The sequence below is a fragment of the Ctenopharyngodon idella genome, chromosome 1 (assembly GCF_019924925.1).
Source record: "Ctenopharyngodon idella isolate HZGC_01 chromosome 1, HZGC01, whole genome shotgun sequence".
NCBI lineage: Eukaryota > Metazoa > Chordata > Actinopteri > Cypriniformes > Xenocyprididae > Ctenopharyngodon > Ctenopharyngodon idella.
Genome location: NC_067220.1, coordinates 2,025,918 through 2,048,989, shown reverse-complemented (window position 1 = coordinate 2,048,989; position 23,072 = coordinate 2,025,918). Strand labels below are relative to the sequence as shown.

Sequence of the window (23,072 nt, the reverse complement as noted above, 5' to 3'; positions counted from 1 at the left end):
GTTCTTGCTAGTTTATTCTTAACTATATTTTTCTGCTATAACTATATAAACTGATAAAACTGATATCAAAGTTTATCACTGATTTAAAGAAATTGTTAGTTACTCCAAGAAGATGTGTTTGCTCTTTTCTTATGACCTTTTTCTTTAGGTAAGTTTTTTATAAATAAATAAATATTTTCTACCCTGTAGATCTTCAATGACCCCATTCATGGTCAGATTGAGCTGCACCCCCTGCTGGTGAAGATGATTGACACTCCTCAGTTTCAGAGACTCCGTCACATCAAACAGCTGGGAACAAAATATCTGGTGTTCCCTGGAGCCACTCACACTCGCTTCGAACACTCCATTGGGTAATCTTTTTTAAACTCTTTTCGAGGCTGGACCTTTGCATTGTTTTTCCATGAAATAAAGGGATATTCATTGTCTGTGTGTGTTAGTGTGGCGTATTTAGCTGGATGTCTTCTCAGAAGTCTTCATTATAATCAGCCAGAGCTCAACATTACCAAACAAGATTTCCTGTGTGTTCAGATCGCTGCTCTGTGCCATGACATGGGTGAGTAGCACAAACATTCATGTAAAAACACAGGTGTGTATTTCATTGCTATTGCTTTATATGTTGTTTTAACCCTCTGGTCCTCTTCGGTCAAAAAAGACCAAAAACTTTAGCGCACAGCAATAAGGGGGGACACTCTAAAATGCCAAGAGTGCAAAATAGACAAAAATAGACACACCCAATATATATATATGCGCTAGTGCAACTATAACACAGAGCAAGTTTATGCAAATGTGTGAAATAAAATCAATAATTCAGACACAAAGCAGTAAAAAAATGAACAGCAAGGCAGATGTTACACTCAAAAACATTGAGAATACAAAACAGACACACCCACTCAAACACACATTCACTTACACACACGCAGACACACACACACGCACGCGCACACACACGCGCACACACACACACACACACGCACATGCACACGCACATGCACACACACACACACAACAAACTATTATATACACAAATGAACCTGTGCGGCTGTAACAATATGATAAAATTGAGCCAAAAGACTCAAATAAGAGGTTGAAATCAGATCAGACCCAGATTTATTAAGTTGTGATAAAGCATGCCTGTTTTTTTTTTTTTTCTTTTTTATTTTGTTGCTGTTGTTGTTGTTGTTTTGGGTTTTTTGTTGTTGTTGTTGTTGTTGTTGTTGTTTTTGTGACATTTTTATTAAATTTTGCTGTTATGTGTAACAAAATGTCCTCCTCTGTGTTCAGGTTTGACTGTATTAAAATTAATGCAAAAACTGACACTTCAAATTAACGTTTTAAACAAAAAAAATCTAAACTTTGACAAAAAAAGTCTTTGAGAATGTCTAAGTATAAATCCAAATCCACAACTTAATAAAAACAAGTATTTATGTCCAAAAACACTTGATAATTTATAAGCCACTTTATATAGAACTATATAGGAATCTAGTGGTTACACGAGGGCATTACAAAAGTTTTTCTTTTTTTACTCCCACCAGATGGCACTAATCTACTCTTAAAAATGGATTTTAAATGCCTTGTCTCTATTTTAACATGAAATACTGTTTTAATTTAATAATAATAAAAAAAATAGAAAAAAAATTGTAATTGTAAAAAAAAATATTGAAAAAAAATAGTGCATAGTATCATTAAATACCCTCAAAATTCTAAATAATAATCAAAAATATTATTGAACAAAAATATATTTTATTGGATTTCCTTGGGGATGGGAGTTACATTTTAAGGCTTTGGTCATTTTTGACCGTGAAGAAGCCAAGTGTGACCCCAAAATGAAGAAATAATTATATTATGCATGTGGATAATGAAGCATGTTTGTAGGACATTTAAATGCAAAATTATTTTCATTACATGTAAAGTGCTATGGACACCCTGAAGGTTATGGATAAAAAGTGCTTTAAAAAGTACCATTATGTCTTTTCAGTTTGTTCTCTCATTTGTTTGAGAGAAGTTGCCAACATTATAGTTTTTCATACACCCCTAATACACACAAAAACTAAGCATAATATGTACATTTTGTATTTTCTCATAGTCAACATATGAAAAAAATAAATAAATAAAGGCAAAATTGAAAACCAATTTAAAACACTTCACCTTTTTGTCATTTCAGGTCATGGTCCGTTCTCTCATTTATTTGATGGCATGTTCATCCCTGAAGTCCAACCTAGTGAGTATCTGAGTTTTTTTTTTTTTTTTTTTTTCCCTTCTGTCAATTCAACTTTGTATAAGCAAAAAATAATACTTGTTAAAGCCAATGAATATTAAAATAAATGCCTTTACTGCTAAGCCGCATGCAAGGCAAATACATAACTGAATGAAAATTGTGCTCAAATTACTTTTATATTTTACGTGTAAAACATTAACATGATTAGAAAATCAAAACTGCATCACATTGTCATAACATAATCTATTATTTATTTACAAATCACAATTATTTATTCAAGAATTAAAATTAAGTTAATCATTGTAGTAGTTTGTATGTGTGTGACTGAGACAGACAAGCCTGTACATACATACTTTATTAAACCTGCCTTACATAATATCTAAAATCTCTTTTCATTTCTCAGATTCCCCTTGGGAGGTAAGCATCATAACTCTCCTGTACAACTATAAATATATGCTGATACACAAACTCTGTGAGATACAATATTTAAGTCAACATGCAGTCACACTTATTTCCTTTCTCAATATGTATCTGGTTTTAAATATATTTAAAATATGGTAACAAGACATTACTGTCATTGCATTTACTGTATTAGTGTAAACTGGAAACGGTAAATTGAACACGGTAAATGCAGTACTGCAAACTGCACTTCTACTACATGTAAATGAGCACATGTGTACTACGGTATTTCAGATTGCATCCAGAAAATGTTCTGTTGCATTCACACAAATTGTGTATATACATCTTCAATAGTTGATCTATAATGCACAAAATAAAACAGATTTAAGCAGAACCTTTAAGTTAATGCAGATAAACTGTCTGATTTCTTTTTAAATGTTCTGTTTACCAAGTTATATACTATTAGCATATCTGTGTGTTCACCACCCAAATACAATCATGATTTCAAACTTTCCACACTGTACACATCTATCTTAAAGTTGCTTCTAGAGCTGTGGACACATAACAAATATATATGCATGCAGTTTTGATGCAGCTTTAATTGCCTTCTGGGTTATTTCATGACTTAATTGACAACATAACTACGACATTGCCCGCTCATAGTTTCTTTTGCGCTTTATTTCTGAAGTGATATAGAGCACCACGTTTGTGCATAATATTGAAGAGTGCGTGCTGCAAGAGCAGTACAATGGCTGATACGACAGGAAAGTTCATTGTTCTGAGTTTTACTGACATATAGCCTGACACCATCTCATTTGACCACAGATACTGAATCAGGACAACGTGCTTCTCTCAGAATCTGACAGAAGTGTCACCAGATTTCACATGTCTTTAAAAATATAAGTGGCATCAGAAAAACAGGATTACCTTTGTTGTTGTTTTTTGACTGCACATGCGACCCACTCAAAACAGTCTTGCAACTAGGAGTGTGCAGCAGAGCCAATATCTGTATCTGTATTTGTAACAATCTCAAAATTAGTTGTATCTGTTATATGTATATAACCGGAAGTGGACGGGGCTTTACCCGGAAATTGGTACAATTATTTGAGAAGACCGTCATGTCTATGCTATTACAGCTATCTTTTTTCATAGATATGCATCTGATAAGTCTGCTTTTCTCTTAAAGAGACAGTCCTGCGTTTAAATGAACACAAATCTTGTCAGGAAAAATAGAAACAGAAACAGCAGTTTGGGTCAGGGTGGATGAGGGGTTGGGAAGCTTAGGCCAAGGGTGCTCAGATGAGTATCGGAAGCATTTCAGGGTAAAAAAAAAAAAAAAAGTACTGATCCTTCATTAATGAATATATACACAAAAAAACAAATGAGTAACACAATATTAACACTCTAGTAACTACTATTAACTAACAAGAATGAATTAGTAAGTAATAGTGCTCAGTTGAAGGTGGTAGTTCACTATTAGCTAGGCAGTAACTATAATTTTTTTCATTCCTCCCAGAGAACTACTAAGAACTACTATATACAGGTTCATAATTAATGTGAATAATGCATAATGTATAATTAATTCTAAAGTGAAGATCATGGTAAACTAATGACTCAAGTGTTACTACATCATGAATTACTAATTATGTGGATCAGTATTCTAAAGTGAGATACATGATAACTCTCTAGTAACTACTGAAGTCATTGTGAACTTTTGAGGTTTTTGTAAAGTATTAGATAGTAATAACTCAATAGTTAATACATAAATCTATAGGCACTACTTATTTGGATCAGTATTCTAAAGTGAAGATCATGGTAACCCACTAGTACTTACTTAAGTGTTACCAAATACATCAGAAGGAATTACTGTACAAAACTGTACAAAAACATACAAAAACCTCAAAAGTTTACATTTACTTCAGTAGTTACACATTTCAGATATTTCAGTATTGATATGTATAGAAAAATCTATAATTTTGACAACATTGCTTTTAGTTTATTATTTCAGATGCCTTTTTAAAAGACTACAATTGAAAAATGCATATTTAGGCTATAAAATTCAACTCAAAGTGTAGGAGTAGGAGTGACTGCGTTACACGCCACTGCTGAAATACACCCGCATTTGGATGTGTAACATTATATTATAATTTGTGCATTTGGTCTTAATTTAATAAATATGCCGCTGTCTGTCATTAAGGTTAAACAATAAAAGAAAAGAGTGAAGCACTCACTGCTCTTGACTGAACAACTATTGTAGCTTTTTTATTTATTTGTAATGAATACAAAAAAGATGCAGTGGCTATTTGAGCTAGTTGCTTGTAGATGACAACTGAATGAAACATATGTAGTTCATGTGTACAGTTTAATTGTACTTTGATGTGCATTTATGTTCATCTTCTGAAGCACGAGGAAGCCTCTGTTGACATGTTTCACTGCATGATCAAGAAGAATGGACTGGAAAAAGAGATGGAACAACATGGACTTAATCTATATGAAGACCGCATATTTATTAAGGAATTAATTCTGAAAGGACAAAAAGATGCTAAGGTAAAAACATGTTTAATGTATAGTTTTAGTCAGTGTTTATCAGGATACAGTATTTGGGTTCAAAATATTTACCATTCCGCAGTGGTCAATGAAGGGCAGGACTGAAGACAAGTCTTTCCTGTATGAGATTGTGGCAAATAAACTGAATGGCATTGACGTGGATAAATGGGACTATCTGGCTCGGTAAGCATGAATTTAAAATTGTTTAAATGGTTTGAACAGGTATTAAGCAGTTAAAGACAAAGTATAAATGTGTCCCACCTCTTATTTTACATGCAGCGACTGTCATTATCTCGGCATTCCTAATGGTTTTGACCATGATCGTCTGCTGAAATCTGCACGAGTGTGTGATGTGAACAAGAGGAGACACATCTGCTTCAGGGACAAGGTACCTGTTAATTCACCTTTACATTTACCCCTTTTCCACCAAGGCAGTTTGAGTGCTGGTTCAGAGCCAGAGCCTAGTTTTAAATCAGTTTGTCTTTCACACAAAGCACCAACTCTGAACCAGGAAAAGTGGTTCGTAAGTAGCACCAAAACATTGCTGGTCTAGAAGTAAGAAGCGCTTACGTCAGGGGCTGGGGGCGGGGTTACTGTGACCAACAAGCAGGCTTGGGAGGGTTACTTTACAAATGTATTCCGTTACAGTTACAAATTACTTCATAAAAAAAAAAAAAAAAAAAAAAAATTAGTAATGTAATCCAAGTACCACAATATTAAAGTAATGTAATCTGATTACTTTTTGATTACTTCAAGGTCACATTTATAAAAAAAAAAAAAAGAAAGAGAAAGAAAGAAAGAAAGAAAGAAAGAAAGAAAGAAAGAAAGAAAGAAACAAAGAAAGGGGGGGGGACTTTACTGTAAATAAATTACATTTTTAAATTTAATTTGAATTATTTCTTCTCAATTTCTGCAAGTTTAAAAATTTTACACGTTCCATACTTTTGAATGGGTCTGAACAACAATAAAAATATTTTAAAAATCTGATAAATTATCTATTGCTGTAATGAAGGGTCGGCAGAGTGGGGATCCATTTGCAGCTTTTATTAGAACAATCACCAAAGCAGACAGGGGCAAGGGCAAAGACATAAACAGGGACAGGCAATGGTCGAGGCAGGCGGCAGACAAACGGTGTCGAGTCACAGGCAGAGATCAGGGCAGGCAGCAGAGAATCATAGAGAATAAACAATCCAACGGTAACAGAGAAACAGTCCACAAGAAAACGCTCAGTAATGATCACCGGGGCAAATCAAGACTTGTGTCTTGTGTGGCAGCACTAACAAAAAACAAAAAGAGGCAGAGCAACAGTTACAATATTCTTTTATCCCTTCCTTGACCATGTGACTGAAACCCAAATGTGAGACATTCAAACTGACCAATCAGAAGATTAAAACTTCCCCCACTGTACTAAAGGTGTGACAATTTGTAGGCCCCCGATGTACATACATTTTGGCCTATAGGGCTTGATCACTATCAGCACCTTTGCGTCTTCCAAATGGCCCTTGTAGCAAGAGAGAGGGGGTTGAAACAGTAAAGCAAATGTCTTTGTTCGTTTTAAAATATCTTTAGATATTTTCAATCTTACACTTTTGTGTTCTGGTTCTTCACCAAGAGACTCACAACTTTTCACTTACAACTGGCCTCTCTTTGCATTGTAATAAACCTGTATCTCATGTAAAATATGTGCTAATGAACCCATGTAACATATCAGTCTATAAAGAGAAACAAGAAATGTCCAAGAGAAACATTAATTTAATGTGAATCAAGGGTCCAAAATCCAAACAAATGTCTCAGTTACGTATGTAACCCTCATTCCCTGTAGGAGGGAACAGAGACATCACGTTGTGACGGCCAAATGGGATCTTGCTAGGGAGACCAATTTACTTTGAGTGTAGCTAAATGATCCTAACTAAATTGGCATGCGAGATTTGCATCTGCTGCCCCACCTCACAGTACGGTTATATAATGAGCAGCAGGTGCATCGCATCTCCAGGTTTTCGCTGAGGAACCGAGCCGATGACCCAGCCGCTCAGCAGTGGTAGATCAACTGTGGTGACGGGATGTGATGTGTCCTTACATACGTAACCAAGATGTTCCCTTTCAGTTGGTCATGTTCAACGTCACCTTGTGACCGACAAATTGGGATCCCTAGCAAATCACCACAGCTGCTGCCCCCTTCCAGTGCCCTGCATAAGCCTCATGATCCCTCCTTGCCTATTTCACTACATATGCGCACCCAGCCTAGTACCGTTTCACATAGATATAACAGATGTAGGCCTGGTGCCGAGGCCTCTCTGTGTCTTCTACCCATTTGAGGTGAGAACACAGGAGAATACCAGCTCTACACGAAGGCTATAGAATCTAGCCAATGTGTTGGGTGTTGCCCAACCAGCAGCTCTACAGATATCTGTCAGCGAGGCACCTCGTGCCAGCGTCCAGGTACACACTTCTGGTACAGTGAGCTCGCAACCTGAACGGACAGGGCATGTCTTGTGCCTGGTACTGGAGACAGTCTTTCCCTTCTGCTGGCTTCCATAACAAACAAAGAGCTAGTCTGAGGTCCTAAAGCTTTGTGTTCAGTCCATGTACAGTCACAGAGCACGGATGAGACAAAGCTAGGGCTGGGTCTGCCTCCTCTGGGGGCAGCACTTGCAGGCTCACCACCTGGTCCCCTACCCTGCTGATGGAGGCAACCAGGTGTACAGTTTTCATAGAAAGAATCTTTAGCTCTACTGAGGGTGTGGAGGGAGGTCGAGGAGGATTTAACCTTCTCGCCCCCTAAGGAACCTGACAACCAGGTCATGCTTCCTGACTGACATACCTTATATTGGGTTGTGATATGCAGGGGGAAGGGCAGCCATCTCCGGGTCACCCATCTTAGGGGTGATGTTTCCTGCGGCGGACACGGTACAGCAGGCTGTGCCAGAGTTTTTTTTTTTCCACAGGGTGCCAGTGCCCTTGGCGATGAGCAGACTGAGGGGCAGACTACAAGGAACTCTGATGGCACGTTGGCGCAAGCTCTTGATTGCCTCAGTCTGCTACTGACTGCGTAGAATTGCTGGGCAACTTGTGAGATGGGGGCTTTGAGAAAGCATACTTTGACAACCTTTTGCACCTCTGCAAGGTAAAACCAGGGGGCGCTTCTGGACCACCAAGGTGAACATCGTCTGGCCTCTCTGCGATACAGTGATTGACATCTGATCCTCAGCTGGAGCCCAGAATGAAGTGCTAGATTCCTCATGAGAAGGACCAGCAATCCCATCCGGAAGCTGCACAGCTTGCAATGCTCTAGAGGGGGAGGGACCCATGGAGATTGGTTCCTCAAGGGGAAGCCCTCACCATAATCCTCAGGTCACCCAAGCTATTTCACTGAAATAGCCCTCTCCTGGTGGCCAGGAGGGAAACTAAATTGGAGAATAGACGAAGGGACTCCACCTCCTTTGAGGTGCTTGAGTCTCAACCGTGCACCTAGAGTGCAGAGTGAGCACTCTCAAACAGCCCACCGTTACCAGCTGTGAGAACAGCCTTTTTAGCGCTCACAGAAGGCACAAACAAACATCAAAGAGAGGACTCGACAACTGTTGCAGTGCCGAAACACCAAACAGAAAGAAAGCTTCTTCCCTGAAGAACTGACTCTATTAGAAAACACTTGCTTGTAGATTAGAGCAGGAACAAATGAACCGCTCAGCTCTGTAGCTGCGGGGTGGTGCAGCTGATACAAATCTCGCATGCCAACGTCCATTGACTCATTTAGTTACACTCGAAGTAGATTGGTATCTCTTGCGAGATCCCAATTAGTCTGTCACGACGTGACTTCGAACGTGACTGACTGAAAGGGAAAAGTCCTTTCAGATAGACAATCCAGATCAATACAAGATTTGGTACACTGAAAATATATAAAGAATGCCTGATTTTTATTTATTCTTTTTTTTTAACCAAACTGACTGGGGTATTTATACACCATTGAAGACAATGTACTGCATTTTAAAACTCTCATTTTAAATAATGATCATTAACCTTACCTCTTGTTTAAAAATATTGTCTTGAATGCAAATAAATTTGCTCTGTTATTGACATTTTTACTACCTTTCACTATGAAATATACACTGTTTCTGTTTTTTAGTCTGTTACTCTTTGTTTCTATCTCAGGTGGCAGAAAATATTTATGGCATGTTTCACACTCGATACACTCTCCATCGTCAGGCCCTTCAGCACAAGATTGGCTACATCATTGATGTCAAGTAAATGTTTTTTTTTTTTTTTTTTGTGAAAAATACATATTTATTTGTGTAATTTTTTTTTTTTTTTTTTTTTTGCTTGCATCCTAATATTTCTCCAGATTTTACTCTTTCTCATGTGTGTATGCTTGTTTCTTTCGGTACATTAGGATCAAGGATGCGCTTGTACTAGCTGATGGCCCACTGAAGATCTCAAATGCCATAGATGACATGCTGGAGTACACAGAACTCACAGGTCAGATAAGACATCGATAGAAATTGAGAGGAATCTTTTCTAAAAGTAACAATGAAAGAAAGCCTACAAATTTGGTTAATACATCTCATCCATTTGTCATTTAGGACCACTTATGTCAAACATGTAATTGATCATTCTGAAGCAGTTGTCAACCATGTAATAGAAAAACAGCTGAATGGAGGATTAGAATAACTTTGATAAGAGTCTGAATTGTTTTGATTGACATTATGGATCAGCTGAGTTGTCAGCTGATTAGAGCTTGACTCACATGACTCACATACGTTTATTCTATGCTATACCAATATTCTACTGACCCTTTTCTTTTCCTCTTCTCTTTTAGATCACATCTTTGATCAGATCTTGAACAAGTCAAACACACATCTGAAAAAGTGTGTTGGAGAGGCCAGATTGAATGAAGAAAAATTAGAGGTACCTTGCTTTCTGTTAAAAATGTCCAATATAGCAGACTTAATTCTTGTTAATGTTTTAACATCATCACATCAGTGTTTTATCAGGTTTTAGACAGAGACCACTGCATGATACTGTATGTTATTGAAGATAGAAAATATTAAATATCATTTTCTGTTTCTAATTTTATTTTACCATTTCATTTAGTTAAGTAATTGCATAAATGACTGATGAATTTCCTTTCTAAATTCTTAAGGAATTACCGGGGACCAGCTCGGAGGGCCAGCCTGATGAAGACAAGATTAAAAAGTATCAGGTAATAATTATTTATCTCACTTCATGTTAATAAGTGTTTGTGAGAAACAGTTATGTCTTTGGTAGGATACCGGAATCTAATGCCTCAGTATCGGTACTAAATCGATACCATAGGTTACAAATATCCAGCCTCAAAAGATTGCTAAATTGAAAACAATTTTATTAAGATTGCTTCATATTCAGATATACTCACTAATTATATAAATTTTGTATGTTTGGAAAAAAGTTACATAATGTACCTTTAAAATGCTAAATGTATTAATATATTTATTAAGTTATTATTGAACTAGATTAATAAATGATATTATAGTGTTAGGTCAGGTTATCTAATGAATGTTGACTTTTTATGAAAATATTATTCTAACATTCATATTAGTAGAATTCGTATTATTATTTGTAATAGTAAAATGAATATTATTAATAATCTTATTATAATCTTATTATACATTCAATCAAATTCAATTAATATTTAATTGTTTGAAATTAAATGCAAGTGCCAATTTTATCATTGGTTCTTGCGTGTCACTCAGGCATGTTTGAGATTCGTGTTTACGTGGTACACTATGATTTATGTGTTTTGTGAATAAAGGTAAACTGAAGGTGCTCCTTTTTTTTTTTTTGACTGACTATACCAAGCATAAAATTACCATAATGTATTTGGAGACATTTAGGAAACATACTAAGTTCACATACTTGTTTCTCTGAAAAAAACAATGCTGCCACCATTTTTTTACGAGCGAGTTTGTCACTGCGCACGCTGCTGTAATTCACTTGCGGTCTGTGTTTCTGTGCTTGCGCTGGTTTGTCCATTATTTAACGCCGTAAAAGGCAACACTTTTGAGTCATTACTTGAATTAGTAAGAACGAGAAAGGTCTAAAAAAACATAGCCTATATTGTTGAAAATGCACAAGGAAAGTCCACTGATGAGTTACGAGCGTAAGCCTATGTGCCGGGGCTCAGCCCCTGACGGCCCCAACTTAACCACTGATGATGTCATACTGGCGAGTCTTGGAAACCAGATAAGGTTTGTCCAAAAAGTCACTAGATTTTTCGCTAGGCAACTTTTTATGAAAAAAAAAACATCTCTAAAAAGGTGTGAAGGTTGTTAAATCTAGCGGCAAAATCGCTAAATTGGCAACACTGGCCTCATTGCACTCCCATTGTTCTCGGCCCGGCCTGTTTCATACCACAGTAACGTTAATAAAACTTTAATACATCAGCTCACCCATGAACATGATTTCTGCCTGAGTCTGATTGCTTTCCATCGGCTTTGGAGGTGAAGACGACAACTCCCATGATTCCACATTCATTCACAGCATGAAGCTATGCATTTGTTATTGTTTTGAATACGCGACCTCTAGCGGCAAAACTTACACACTGTGCCTTTAAAACAGTAGCTATGTTTCCATCATTGGAATATAATTTTATATTTTATATCAATATAATTTTTCTTTTAGAGTAATGTTTGACTGATTTACTTTTCCAAAACCTTTAGGAAATACTAAGGGTTAACTGGATGACAGCGTTCAACGATTACAACACGTCTGCCAGCACACAACTGAATGATTCTGATTTTGAGATTCTTGTAGGTTTGAACAGTAAAAACTACCTCTTTGTTTTCCTGGTTTAAACTATTTCTATATAGTTTGAGAAAAGCTTTTAAACATATTGTGTGATTTTTGGTTTCACTTGTCGCTGCAGGTATCCAAGCACAAGATTCATAAATGGCTTGTTAGTGTGAACTCCAATATGTCCGATCAGGATTATCAGAAGGTCCAGCAGAAGGCTGAGGAGTGCTTTCAGAAGTGGTGTGAGAAAGACTTCATTGATTCAGGTAACTCTAATTGTGCTGCTGTAGTATGTCTGCATTTATGCGTTTCATCATCTTTGTGGTTCTTTTTTTTTTTAATTTTCTTTTTATTTTATTGATTTAGTGGACTCTTATTCCAAGTAATTTATGCAGCCCAGGCTGATTAGAAAAAAAGTACCTGTGGCAAATTTTTTTGCAAAACACAAAATATGTTGCATCGTGCACGTTTCATGACAGTTTCCTGTGCCACTGAAACAGCGTCATTGAAGTTGATGACTGAATCTTTAAACAAATCATTCATTGAACTAATAGTTCTGAATTATTTCTTCATGAATCAGAATTTCACATCACAGACTAAGAAGCCTTTGTTGTTTTGGTGCTCTAAACCCTAAAACACATTTTTTGAGATGTTAACAGATGTACAGTCTACACATCATTGAAAACACTAAAGGTACTCATTAAGTTTATTTATAAGTGGAAATTAGTTATTTTTGCATTTTTAGAGCAAATTCTGTCTTCTAGTTTGAAAAGCAAAGTCAGAGCAACGCCACGGCTTCTGATGTCAATGCATAATACCAGCAAGATTTGTAGTGGTGATTGGCTGCCAGGGCTCCAGTCGGGGCTGGACGAACGAGCTGATGTCAGCCGTTTCTGAGCACTTCTCTGCATGTATTCATGACAAGATAAATATTAGCCCTTTTAAATGTTCTTCCTTGTTTTTCCCTCATTTGTTGTCATAGAATTATATTTTTAAAGCACATCAAGGTGCCCTTAACTCTGTTTTTTCCTCTGCTCATAAATTAATATTCATTATTCTGTATAATGAGTGTTTTGTAGTTCTGTGTTTTATTTATTATTTATACTGCAATGGAACAAAATATCATTTTATTGAGTCTGCAGGGCAACCAACAGACAATAAAATAAACCCAACAGCAGCACATTCATTTAGAGCAGTAATTAAACTGAACTCATTTGTTTTTATGCACACATTTCAGCCAGTCTGAATCAAGTACTCAGACAGACTATAGTAATATTCTGTTGACCATTTCCATCCAGACAATCTGTCTACAGCCCGAAGCATTCTAGAAGACGTTGTCAACAGACGGCTGCCAAAGTTCGTGGGAGAGGCCCGACTAAAGGAAGATGGATTAAAGGTACCCTACTGTGTTAAAATGTCCGATGTTTACTCTGTGTAAAAGCTAACACATTGATATTTACTATGACCTTCGCATTGACACATCAAATATCACAGCAAACAAACACCCCATAGTCAATGAATCAAATTGTAGTCTTTAAAGACTGTAATCCTTACAGACTGCTTTTTTCCTCTCAAAAACTTTTAGAAAATGCTGACAGAACACTGGGAGAAGATGGTCGAAGATTTTAAAAAACAACATCAAATTCTGAAGGACTTTTATGTAAGGATTTTAATTTAATGATTTTGAATTCAGTAATTACATCTGCATAAATTTGAGTTCCCATTCAAGACAGTGACCTTAGTGCTGTGTGAGTAGCTGATACTATGGGAATGATGATTTCTGATTGCCTGCATACAGGGCCGTGCACAAACATTTTCAGGGGCAGTGGCCCAAACCCAAAAAAAAAAAAGGGGCAGTATAAGGGGGTTGAGTATCATCTTAATATAGAAAATGAATAACAAACCGCGGTGACACTTTATTTTACAGTGTCATTGTTACATATGTTACATGTATTTACTGTAGTAATAACTAGAAATTATGCATAATTACGTGCAATTAACCCTAAACCAAACCCTCATCCTAACCCTAACCCTATCGTAAGTACATGTAGTTAATTGTCATTACTCAGTACTTAAATATATAATTGCACTGTAATACAGACACCTTAAAATAAAGTGTAACCCAAACCTTTTACAATATTGTAAATACAATTGTTAGGCTTTAGTGCCAATTCAATTTATGTTGTTGTACTTACTCTTCCAAAAAATTGAGTCTGCGCTAATTTGATCTAATATTTAATGTTTGAATGTTAAAATGTTGTAGCGACAGTATATTTATTTACCTAAAACAAATTATTTTATCAAAATAACCAGAAAATAGTACAAACTTTGCCAAAGTGATTATTTTGAACAAGTATTAACTTAGACATTATTAAAAACATATTATTTTAGCTAAAGTATTTGTATCAACAATGTGTCTTTTGCCCGTGTGTCTGTGGGGTAAAAGGCCCCCTTCGTCACCTGATACATTTATAAGATTTTTAAACAAACAAACCACTTTTATGATTTATTTTCACAGAAAATCTGTTGCTCCATAAATGTTTCTTAGGGTGTGCATTTAGCCCCATTGTACCCTACTATGCTAAGATACAACTTATCTTTTTTAATTGTGTATGCTATTAATATGGTCTTAATAAAATATCATAAATATGACGTACACTACCACTCAAGTTTGGGATCGGTAAGATTTTTAATGTTTTTAAAAGAAGTTTCGTCTGCTCACCAAGGCTGCATTAATTTAATTAAAAATACAGTAAAAACAGTAATATTGTGAAATATTATTACAATTTAAAATACCTGTTTTCTATTTGAAAATATTTTAAAGTGTAATTTATTCATGGCAAAGCTGAATTTCAGCATCATTACTCCAGTCTTCAGTGTCACATGATCCTTCAGAAATCATTCTCTGATGATTTGCTACTCAAGAAACATTTATGATTATTATCAATGTTGAAAACAGTTGTGTACTTTTTTTTCAGGATTATTTGATGAATAGAAAGTTCAAAAGATTTTCAAACAGCATTTATCTGAAATACAAAGCTTTTGTAACACTATACACTACCGTTCAATGGGGTTTGGGTCAGAATTTTTAATTGTATTTGTTTGAAAAGAAATTAAAGAAATTAATACTTTTATTCAGCAAGGATGTAGTAAATCGATCAAAAATGACAGTAAAGACATTTATAATGTTACAAAAGATTATATTTCAGATAAATGCTGCTTTTGAACTTTGTTCATCAAAGAATCCTGAAAAAATATATATATTGTACACAAATATTTTGTACAATTGTACACAATAAATGTTTCTTGAGCAGCAAATCATCATATCAGAATGATTTCTGAAGGATCGTGTGACACTGAAGACTGGAGTAATGATGCTTTGATCACAGGAATAAATTACATTTTAAAATATTTTCAAATAGAAAAGTTATTTTAAATTGTAATAATATTTCACAATATAACTGTTTTTACTGTATTTTTAATTAAATAAATGCAGCCTTGGTGAGCAGATGAAACTTCTTTTAAAAAGAATAAAATCTTACCGATCCCAAACTTTTGAGCAGTAGTGTTTGTTATACTAGTATTAACTGAGACAATTGATTATAATGGGAAATATATTTTACAGGAGTTAAAGTGTGACAGTCTGTCTGCTTAATATTCTATATGATGATTTACCTGCTGGTTGGCTGGATCTTTGAATACCTGTTTGCAATGTTGAACAGGCTTTAGCCTCCCTTTGCTCTCTCACTCTGTATTCTTTTTTTGTGAAGGCATTTTTTTTTTTTTTTTATGTCTACAAAGTGTGTTGACAACAGAAAAATTGGTGTTATTTATAATTGATCAAATCATAGACCATATTTTGATTAAACAATTAATTATCTTCTAAGAACGAATGTAGCCTATTGCACAAGTTATTAGCACTATTGGAAGACCAGGAGCAAAACATTACAGACAGAAATACAAAAAAAAAAAAAAAAAAAAAAACCTACCAAATGACTAATTCTGCAGATCAACCACTGTCTTTAATGTGAATTGTAGTTTGTAATCTACCTGTTAATGGGACAACATTCTGGAACTGTCGTCTCCACTTTCCAGAAAGTAGAAAGAACAAATTAGATGAGCGCTTCCTATACAGTCAGCACAATCACAACCTCCACATCGGGGCTTACCATTCTTCCAGGATCTTTACACTGAGGTTTCTAGATCTTGAAAAAAGCCATTTTCAACCAGGCTTTCGAGCCCCACGGTTCATTATTATTCATCTATCACGGGGTTCTAAGAGAATGGTTACGGTGTTATGCCAAAAATAGAGGAGACTTTAGCAGCCTATTTATCCCTCCATGACATATATAGATATATTTTTTGTGAGGCAAGTTTACATGGAGTTTCGGTTCCTTTTTTGGCGCGCTCAAGTTCACTGAGAGAGAAGGCAGAAATCAGACCCTGTTTGTTTTCATTATTTTACAAAAGCACAACGTTTTGTTGTTATTGTGAGTGTACACAAATAAAAGCAGACTGTTCACAGATTCAAAAGATGTATTACTCTCATCTGGATGACCAAAAATGATATTTTAAGTGCAAGTGATTGCACCAGCACCTCCAACCCGATCTCACGGCAATTCGTACATATTTTGTGAGGTGGCTAATTCGTATGAATTCATAAGTTTTTTGCTAAATCGTATCTATTTTATGAGTTAACAAATTTGTATGAAATTATACGAATGACCTACACCAAACCCCGCCCCTAAACCTACCCGTCACTGGGATTTAGACAAATCGTACGAATTCATACGAGTGAGGTCGTATGAACTCATACGAATTAGCCACCTTGTAAAATAAGTATGAATTGGTCGTGAGATAGCGTTGAGCACCTCCATGTTGCTGTAGCTGTCATGCAGTAAGCACGCTACATTTGAATAGTGCACTAGGTTAAGGTTTAAGCGAGCGGCAATGTAAAGTTACTACTACTGACATGTTTCAGATGATAAGCCGTATTTGAGGTGTGCTGGCAGAAGGCTGAAGCTATAAAGGAGCCGGTCTCACTGCTGTTTGTCAGCTTTCTGATCTTCAGCAAGCATTCTGTGTCTTTGTCAGTCCTATTTGGTGTTTTCTGTCCCACATATATTATTATTGAAATGGCGAGTGAACAGCAGCAGTTTAGGAAGTGCGTTCATCCCTGCCTGCGTTTTATTATGAGTGGAGATACACACAATGTTTGTGTGAGCTGTTTGGGAGCAGAGCTTGGTCAGCCCTCGGGGGGGTTGATTGCGAGCATTGCGAGCGTTTGCCCCTTAGAACGCTGCGCTCCCGGCTGGCTTTATTCGATCAAAGCAACCAGCTCTGCACCCCACATGGTGCGCACTTCACTCGTGGGGATCGCAGATGGATTTAGGGGAGGAGCTTGAGACGGCTTTGGCCCTTTCTCAGCCCTCAACATCTGAATCTGGTGCTCACCATCGGGATACGGAAGCCTGCTCCGTGGCTTCTTCTGCCCCGTGTGAGCACATGACAATGGGTTCGTCTTCTGAAGAATTAGACGTTCTCAGTGTTGATGCAGGTGAATTAGTTGACTCGTCAGCCCAATCACCACAGTATGAGGAGTTAGTGGAGGTTTTGTCTCAAGCTGTGTTCAAATTAAACATTGACTGGCCAGCTGAGAGACAAGAAGCGCATAGAAAGAACAAATTAGATGAGCGCTTCCTATACAGTCAGCACAATCACAACCTCCACATCGGGGCTTACCATTCTTCCAGGATCTTTACACTGACGTTTCTAGATCTTGAAAAAAGACATTTTCAACCAGGCTTTCGAGCCCCACGGTTCATTATTATTCATCTATCACGGGGTTCCAAGAGAATGGTTACGGTGTTATGCCAAAAATAAAGGAGTCTCTAGCAGCCTATTTATCCCTCCATGACATATGTAATGCTGCGGGGTGGTCTTCCCCACATACTTTTACCAGGTTTTATAGGCTGGACCTTCCAGATACTCATGGGACCCAAGTCCTCATGCGCCAAGCCTTATTTTCAGGGCAAGCATTTTGTCAGCATGGCGAAGTGGGTATTACATTCCCCAAAGTGTCATCATCGATGCAGTGCAAGTTCCCTCGAAAGGGAACGTCTCAGGTTACTCATGAGACGCTGCGTCCCTTTGCCATATTTCCTGCATGCCTGAAGCCGCTTGCTTCAGTCGATCAGAAAGCTGACAAACAGCAGTGAGACCAGCTCCTTTATAGCTCCTGCTTTCCGCCAGCACACATCATGGGATGATGCTGCACCAATCAAGATTGGACTAAGTTGCACATGGCTTCAGACACAGTCACGCTGAAGGCATTCCCCAAAGTGTCGTCATTGACGCAGCATCTCGTTCCCTTCTCAAGGAACCATGGTTACATGAGTAACCTGAGTTGTTTTTGATGAGTGTGGTAATGAGCTCAAAGTAAGTGTGATTGAACTCCAGGAAGAGTGAATGGGGTGTGAATGTTGACTGTGAGGGAGATCTTGGTGTAGCTGTGATTAATACTAGAGGCAGCTCTTGATGTCAGTCCGCATCTTGACTGCCACAGAGCCCAAATGAGTGCAATGCATGCTTTGGAGGCATTTAAAAAATTTCCAAGCACAGACTTTCTCACTAGGTGGTTGAGGCCAGTGTGCTTGATGAGTTCCCATAGTGTCAACTACTGATGCAGAATCTCATTCCCTCCTGCCTGGGAACTGTGGCTATGTTCATAATTAATATGTTTTCAGATTTATAAGGTTATATAGTATGTAGTGTTATCTTGTAGAATCATCAGATTAATTTTGTCTGTGTCAGGAAAAACTGCTGGCCATCTTGAGAACCCAGTCAGGTGACGTCTTCAAGACTAAAGTGTATCAGGTACTAATTTCCTCTCTCACTTAGCTAAAAAATGTATGGTATCGAATTGTTGTCATGATTAATACAATTTAAAGAGTCCTGAAGCACCCACTCACTCAGAAACTTGAAGAGGGGTTTAAGTGCAAATCCACTCATTTCAGACACACATCAAAATACCAGGTGCTATTTTAACACTCAGGATTTTGATGTGCACCTACAGCACACTCACTAAAGAGATGAGCAGATAGTGCAGCATTGCCACCAAAAATAGGCACTGCTTTCCAAAATAGTACAGGTGCATCTCAATAAATTAGAATATCATGTAATTTAATTCAAAAAGTAAAACTTAAATATATTCTAGATTTATTAGACATAAAGTAAAATATTTCCAGACAGCTTGCTGCTCATCAAAATCAAAACAACAGTATCTCAAATTATTAGAATATTTAATTTCAAGTTCTATTAAATTACCATTCTCAGGGTATAAATACTGGGTTTAGGTCAGTAATCCCAACAGCAGTCATGGGGAAGTCTGCTGACTTGACAGTTGTCCAGAAGACGATCATCAAGACCCTCTACCATGAGGGTAAGCCACAGAGGGTCACTGCTGAAAGAGCTGGCTGTTCGCAGAGTGCTGTGCCAAAGCATATTCATGGAAAGTTGACTGGAAGGAAAAAGTGTGGTAGGAAAAGGTGTACAAGTGAAGGGAATGACCGCAGGCTTGAGAAGATTGTCAGGCAAAGCCGATTTAAGAACTTAAGAGAGCTTCAAAAGGAGTGGACTGAAGCTGGAGTCAGTGCATCAAGAGCCACCACACACAGACGTCTTCAGGAAATGGGCTACAACTGTCACACTCCACGTACCAAGCCACTTCTGAACCAAAGACAACGTCAGAAGCGTCTTACCTGGGCTAAGGAGTAGCCCTGCCCACACTGCCAAAGGTACCAAAGCTGGTTCAATGACCATGGTGTTACTGTGCTTGATTGGCCAGCAAACTCGCCTGACCTGAACCCCATAGAGAATCTATGGGGTATTGTCAAGAGGAAGATGAGAGACACCAGACCCAACAGATGACCTGAAGGCTGCTATCAAAGCAACCTGGGCTTTCATTACACCTGAGCAGTGCCACAGGCTGATCGCCTCCATGCCACGCCGCATTGCTGCAGTAATTCATGCAAAAGGAGGCCCAACCAAGAATTGAGTGCATAGAAATGAACATACTTTTCAGAAGCCTGACATTTCTGTTTAAAATATCCTTTTTTTATTGATCTTATGAAGTATTCTAATTTGTTGAGATAGTGAATTGGTGGGTTTTTGTTAAATGTGAGCCAAAATCATCACAATTAAAAGAACCAAAGACTTAAAGTACTTCAGTCTGTGTGCATTGAATTTATTTAATACACGAGTTCCACAATTTGAGTTGAATTACTGAAATAAATGAACTTTTCCACGACATTCTAATTTATTGAGATGCACCTGTATGTAATCAGATTTTTATTCCTAAATTCCATTAGGGCTTACAACAACTCATCACTCTTTCATGTATTTAAGCTTCAGTATTTTAAAAAAATATGACTCTGGGACACTATACTATCATCAGAGACATGTCAGCTTTATCAGATATTTTAACATTTTATCAGTTTGGACTCAGATCACTGCACAATATAGTTTATTTAAGATAAAAGCTTTATATTTATTTAGCTATTTTATTTAGTGTATTTCCATGTATTATATACCATTTACCCTTCTGAATGCTTTAGGACATACTGCTGGCCAGTTTGGGAGACAAGCCTGATGAAGCCTTCAAGATTAAGGTAGTCATTCAATTTCTCACTTTGCATTTGTGGCACAGGATTATCATGTTGCAATTATATATATATATATATATATATATATATATTTTGGGTTTAGGGTTAGTGTTGCGGGGATAGAATATATAGTTTGTAAAAACCATTATGTCTTAAGAGAGTCTCCATAAAATATGAAAACACTGTTTGTGAGTGTGTGTGTGTGCACATGTGTGTGTGCGTACTAGGGGTTGAATGACTTCGAGATTCGACATCGACTAGTCGCTGATGATGTCATTGAACAAATCAGCCTGAACCTCGAGCTGAGACTTGAACGGGTTTGCCTTCAGCACATCTACGGCATATGACACAGCCCTGCCCACATGACTATTGTTCCTACATAACAGCTCATTTTTATCGGTTCTTCTCTTTGGGTCGTTATATTTCTCACAGATTTCTGCTTGTTCTAAATCAGATACAGATAAAGTAGCTCAGTAAAGATTACATTTATATGAATGCATTAGTGAGAGAGCAATTGCATGTGAATTAATTGTACCAGGCAGCGTCTCTCTACTAATAGTGAAGCTGTGGGTTTTAGTTACTAAGAAATATATGCTAGAACTGCAGTGATCGTAATGGCCTTCAAGGGTGAGACAAGGAAGAGATGGGCGGCATCCGTGGCCGTGACAGGAATGAAAGTGTTAATCTCATGTGAAGTGCCAGTTTTATAAAATTGTCACAATATTATTAGGGCTGTCGATTTAATGCATTATTTAGAGCACTTGCCCCGCCCCAGACCTACATAGGTCATCTTACATTTCATACAGTGGACTGATGCTGAATATGATGCAGGGCAACAACTACCTGCATGACGGAGCCTATAGAATGTAGTCAGAAAGTCCCTAAAATTCAAGATATAAGGGCAAACATGCCCCTGTTTGAGTTTTTGTCTCAAATTAACATCATATGATATAGTTAAGCACCGAATAGCACGAGTGCAAATGTAATACTGATTTTATACAACAGTTCAATACATAAGTTAATTTTGTGTTATTTTTAACAATATTGTCTGTTTTGCACAATTTTTTCAAAAAAAAATATAAAAACAAAGCAGAACTGTTCAAATGCAAACAGAGCCATCTGCTCTCTAGTTGCTCTGGCTGTACTTTGATGTTATACACCGATCGGTGGGTGCAGCGCCGCTTCAAGTCCAACAAGCCTAATGATTCAATGGACCATTCATAAAGAGAACCATGGTAACACTTTAGTATAGTGAACACATATTCACTATTAAAGGGTTAGTTCACCCACCTTCATGAAGCTTCAGAGCGTTATGAATCAGCGTGTCGAATCAGCGGTTTGGAGTGCTAAAGTCACATGATTTCAGCAGTTTGGCGGTTTGACACGCGATCCGAACCGCTGATTCAACACAAAAGATTCATTACGCTCCGTAGCTTCCTGAAGCAGTGTTTTGAAATCGGCCATCACTATATAAGTCGTTATTTAGTTTTTTGGCGGACCAAAAATATTCTCGTCACTTTATAATATTAATATTAAACCACTGTACTCACATGAACTGATTTAAATATGTTTTTAGTACATTAATGGATCTTGAGAGAGGAAATGTCATTGCTGGCTATGTAGGCCTCACTGAGCCATCGGATTTCAACAAAAATATCTTAATTTGCGTTACGAAGATTAATGAAGGTCTTACGGTGTGGAACGACATGAGGGTGAGTAATTAATGACAGAATTTTAATTTTTGGGTGAAGTAACCCTTTAACTATGACTTTTCCCTCAATAAACTCCTAATTTACTGCTTATTAATAGATAGTAAGTTAGTTGTTAAGTTTAGGTATTGGGTAGGATTAAGAATGTAGAATAAGGTCATGCAGAATAAGGCATTAATATGTGCTTAATAAGTACTAACAAACAGCCAATAATCTAGTAATATGCGTGCTAATAAGCAACTAGTTAAAAGACCCTAAAATAAAATGTTACCAGAACCATTTACTTCACTCCTGAATGAATCAGCCGATTGAACGAATCAAATTAATTCAAAAAACAAAAAAACAAAAAAAACAATAAAGGTGTTGTTCACCCAAAAATGAAAATTCAGTCATCATTTACTCACCACCCTCAAGGTCCAAAAGAGTGTGTAATAAATTTTATGTTGAATCAAATCAAATATTTCTTTCTGAAGCTACCTTTTGTAATGTCTATTTGATGCTTTACACAATAATGACTTTGAAGTATCTTTTGGGAGTAATTTCTCAGCCAAATTTGATGTGAGATTAATTAGATTAATCACCACCACATGTAATTAATTAGATTTAAAAAATGTAATCATTTGACAGTCCTAATGATTATATTATTGTTATTTAACTTTTTCATTTATTGTAGTGTATGCTTATATGATTCATTTTTCAAAATCATTTAGCAAAAAAAGGAGGACGGCTCCAAAGCCCAGCCTGTTAAAGCCTTCAAGATCAAAGTCTATCAGG

At 36.9% G+C, this 23,072-nt stretch overlaps 1 protein-coding gene across 1 annotated transcript in view; it reads left to right on the top strand.

The window, feature by feature from the left end:
* Positions 1-23,072, top strand: part of LOC127511366 (uncharacterized) — a 45,326-nt gene that overhangs the window by 2,412 nt on the left and 19,842 nt on the right. Inside the window, exons 3-20 of the mRNA XM_051892162.1 lie at positions 190-350; positions 438-553; positions 2,162-2,218; positions 2,619-2,632; positions 5,018-5,161; positions 5,244-5,344; positions 5,441-5,549; positions 9,311-9,402; positions 9,549-9,634; positions 9,975-10,063; positions 10,299-10,358; positions 11,854-11,943; positions 12,060-12,192; positions 13,240-13,322; positions 13,512-13,586; positions 18,740-18,802; positions 20,542-20,595; positions 23,009-23,071. Of these exons, the coding sequence (XP_051748122.1) occupies positions 190-350; positions 438-553; positions 2,162-2,218; positions 2,619-2,632; positions 5,018-5,161; positions 5,244-5,344; positions 5,441-5,549; positions 9,311-9,402; positions 9,549-9,634; positions 9,975-10,063; positions 10,299-10,358; positions 11,854-11,943; positions 12,060-12,192; positions 13,240-13,322; positions 13,512-13,586; positions 18,740-18,802; positions 20,542-20,595; positions 23,009-23,071 (1,590 nt within the window). The remainder of the gene's footprint in view (positions 1-189; positions 351-437; positions 554-2,161; positions 2,219-2,618; positions 2,633-5,017; positions 5,162-5,243; positions 5,345-5,440; positions 5,550-9,310; positions 9,403-9,548; positions 9,635-9,974; positions 10,064-10,298; positions 10,359-11,853; positions 11,944-12,059; positions 12,193-13,239; positions 13,323-13,511; positions 13,587-18,739; positions 18,803-20,541; positions 20,596-23,008; position 23,072) is intronic.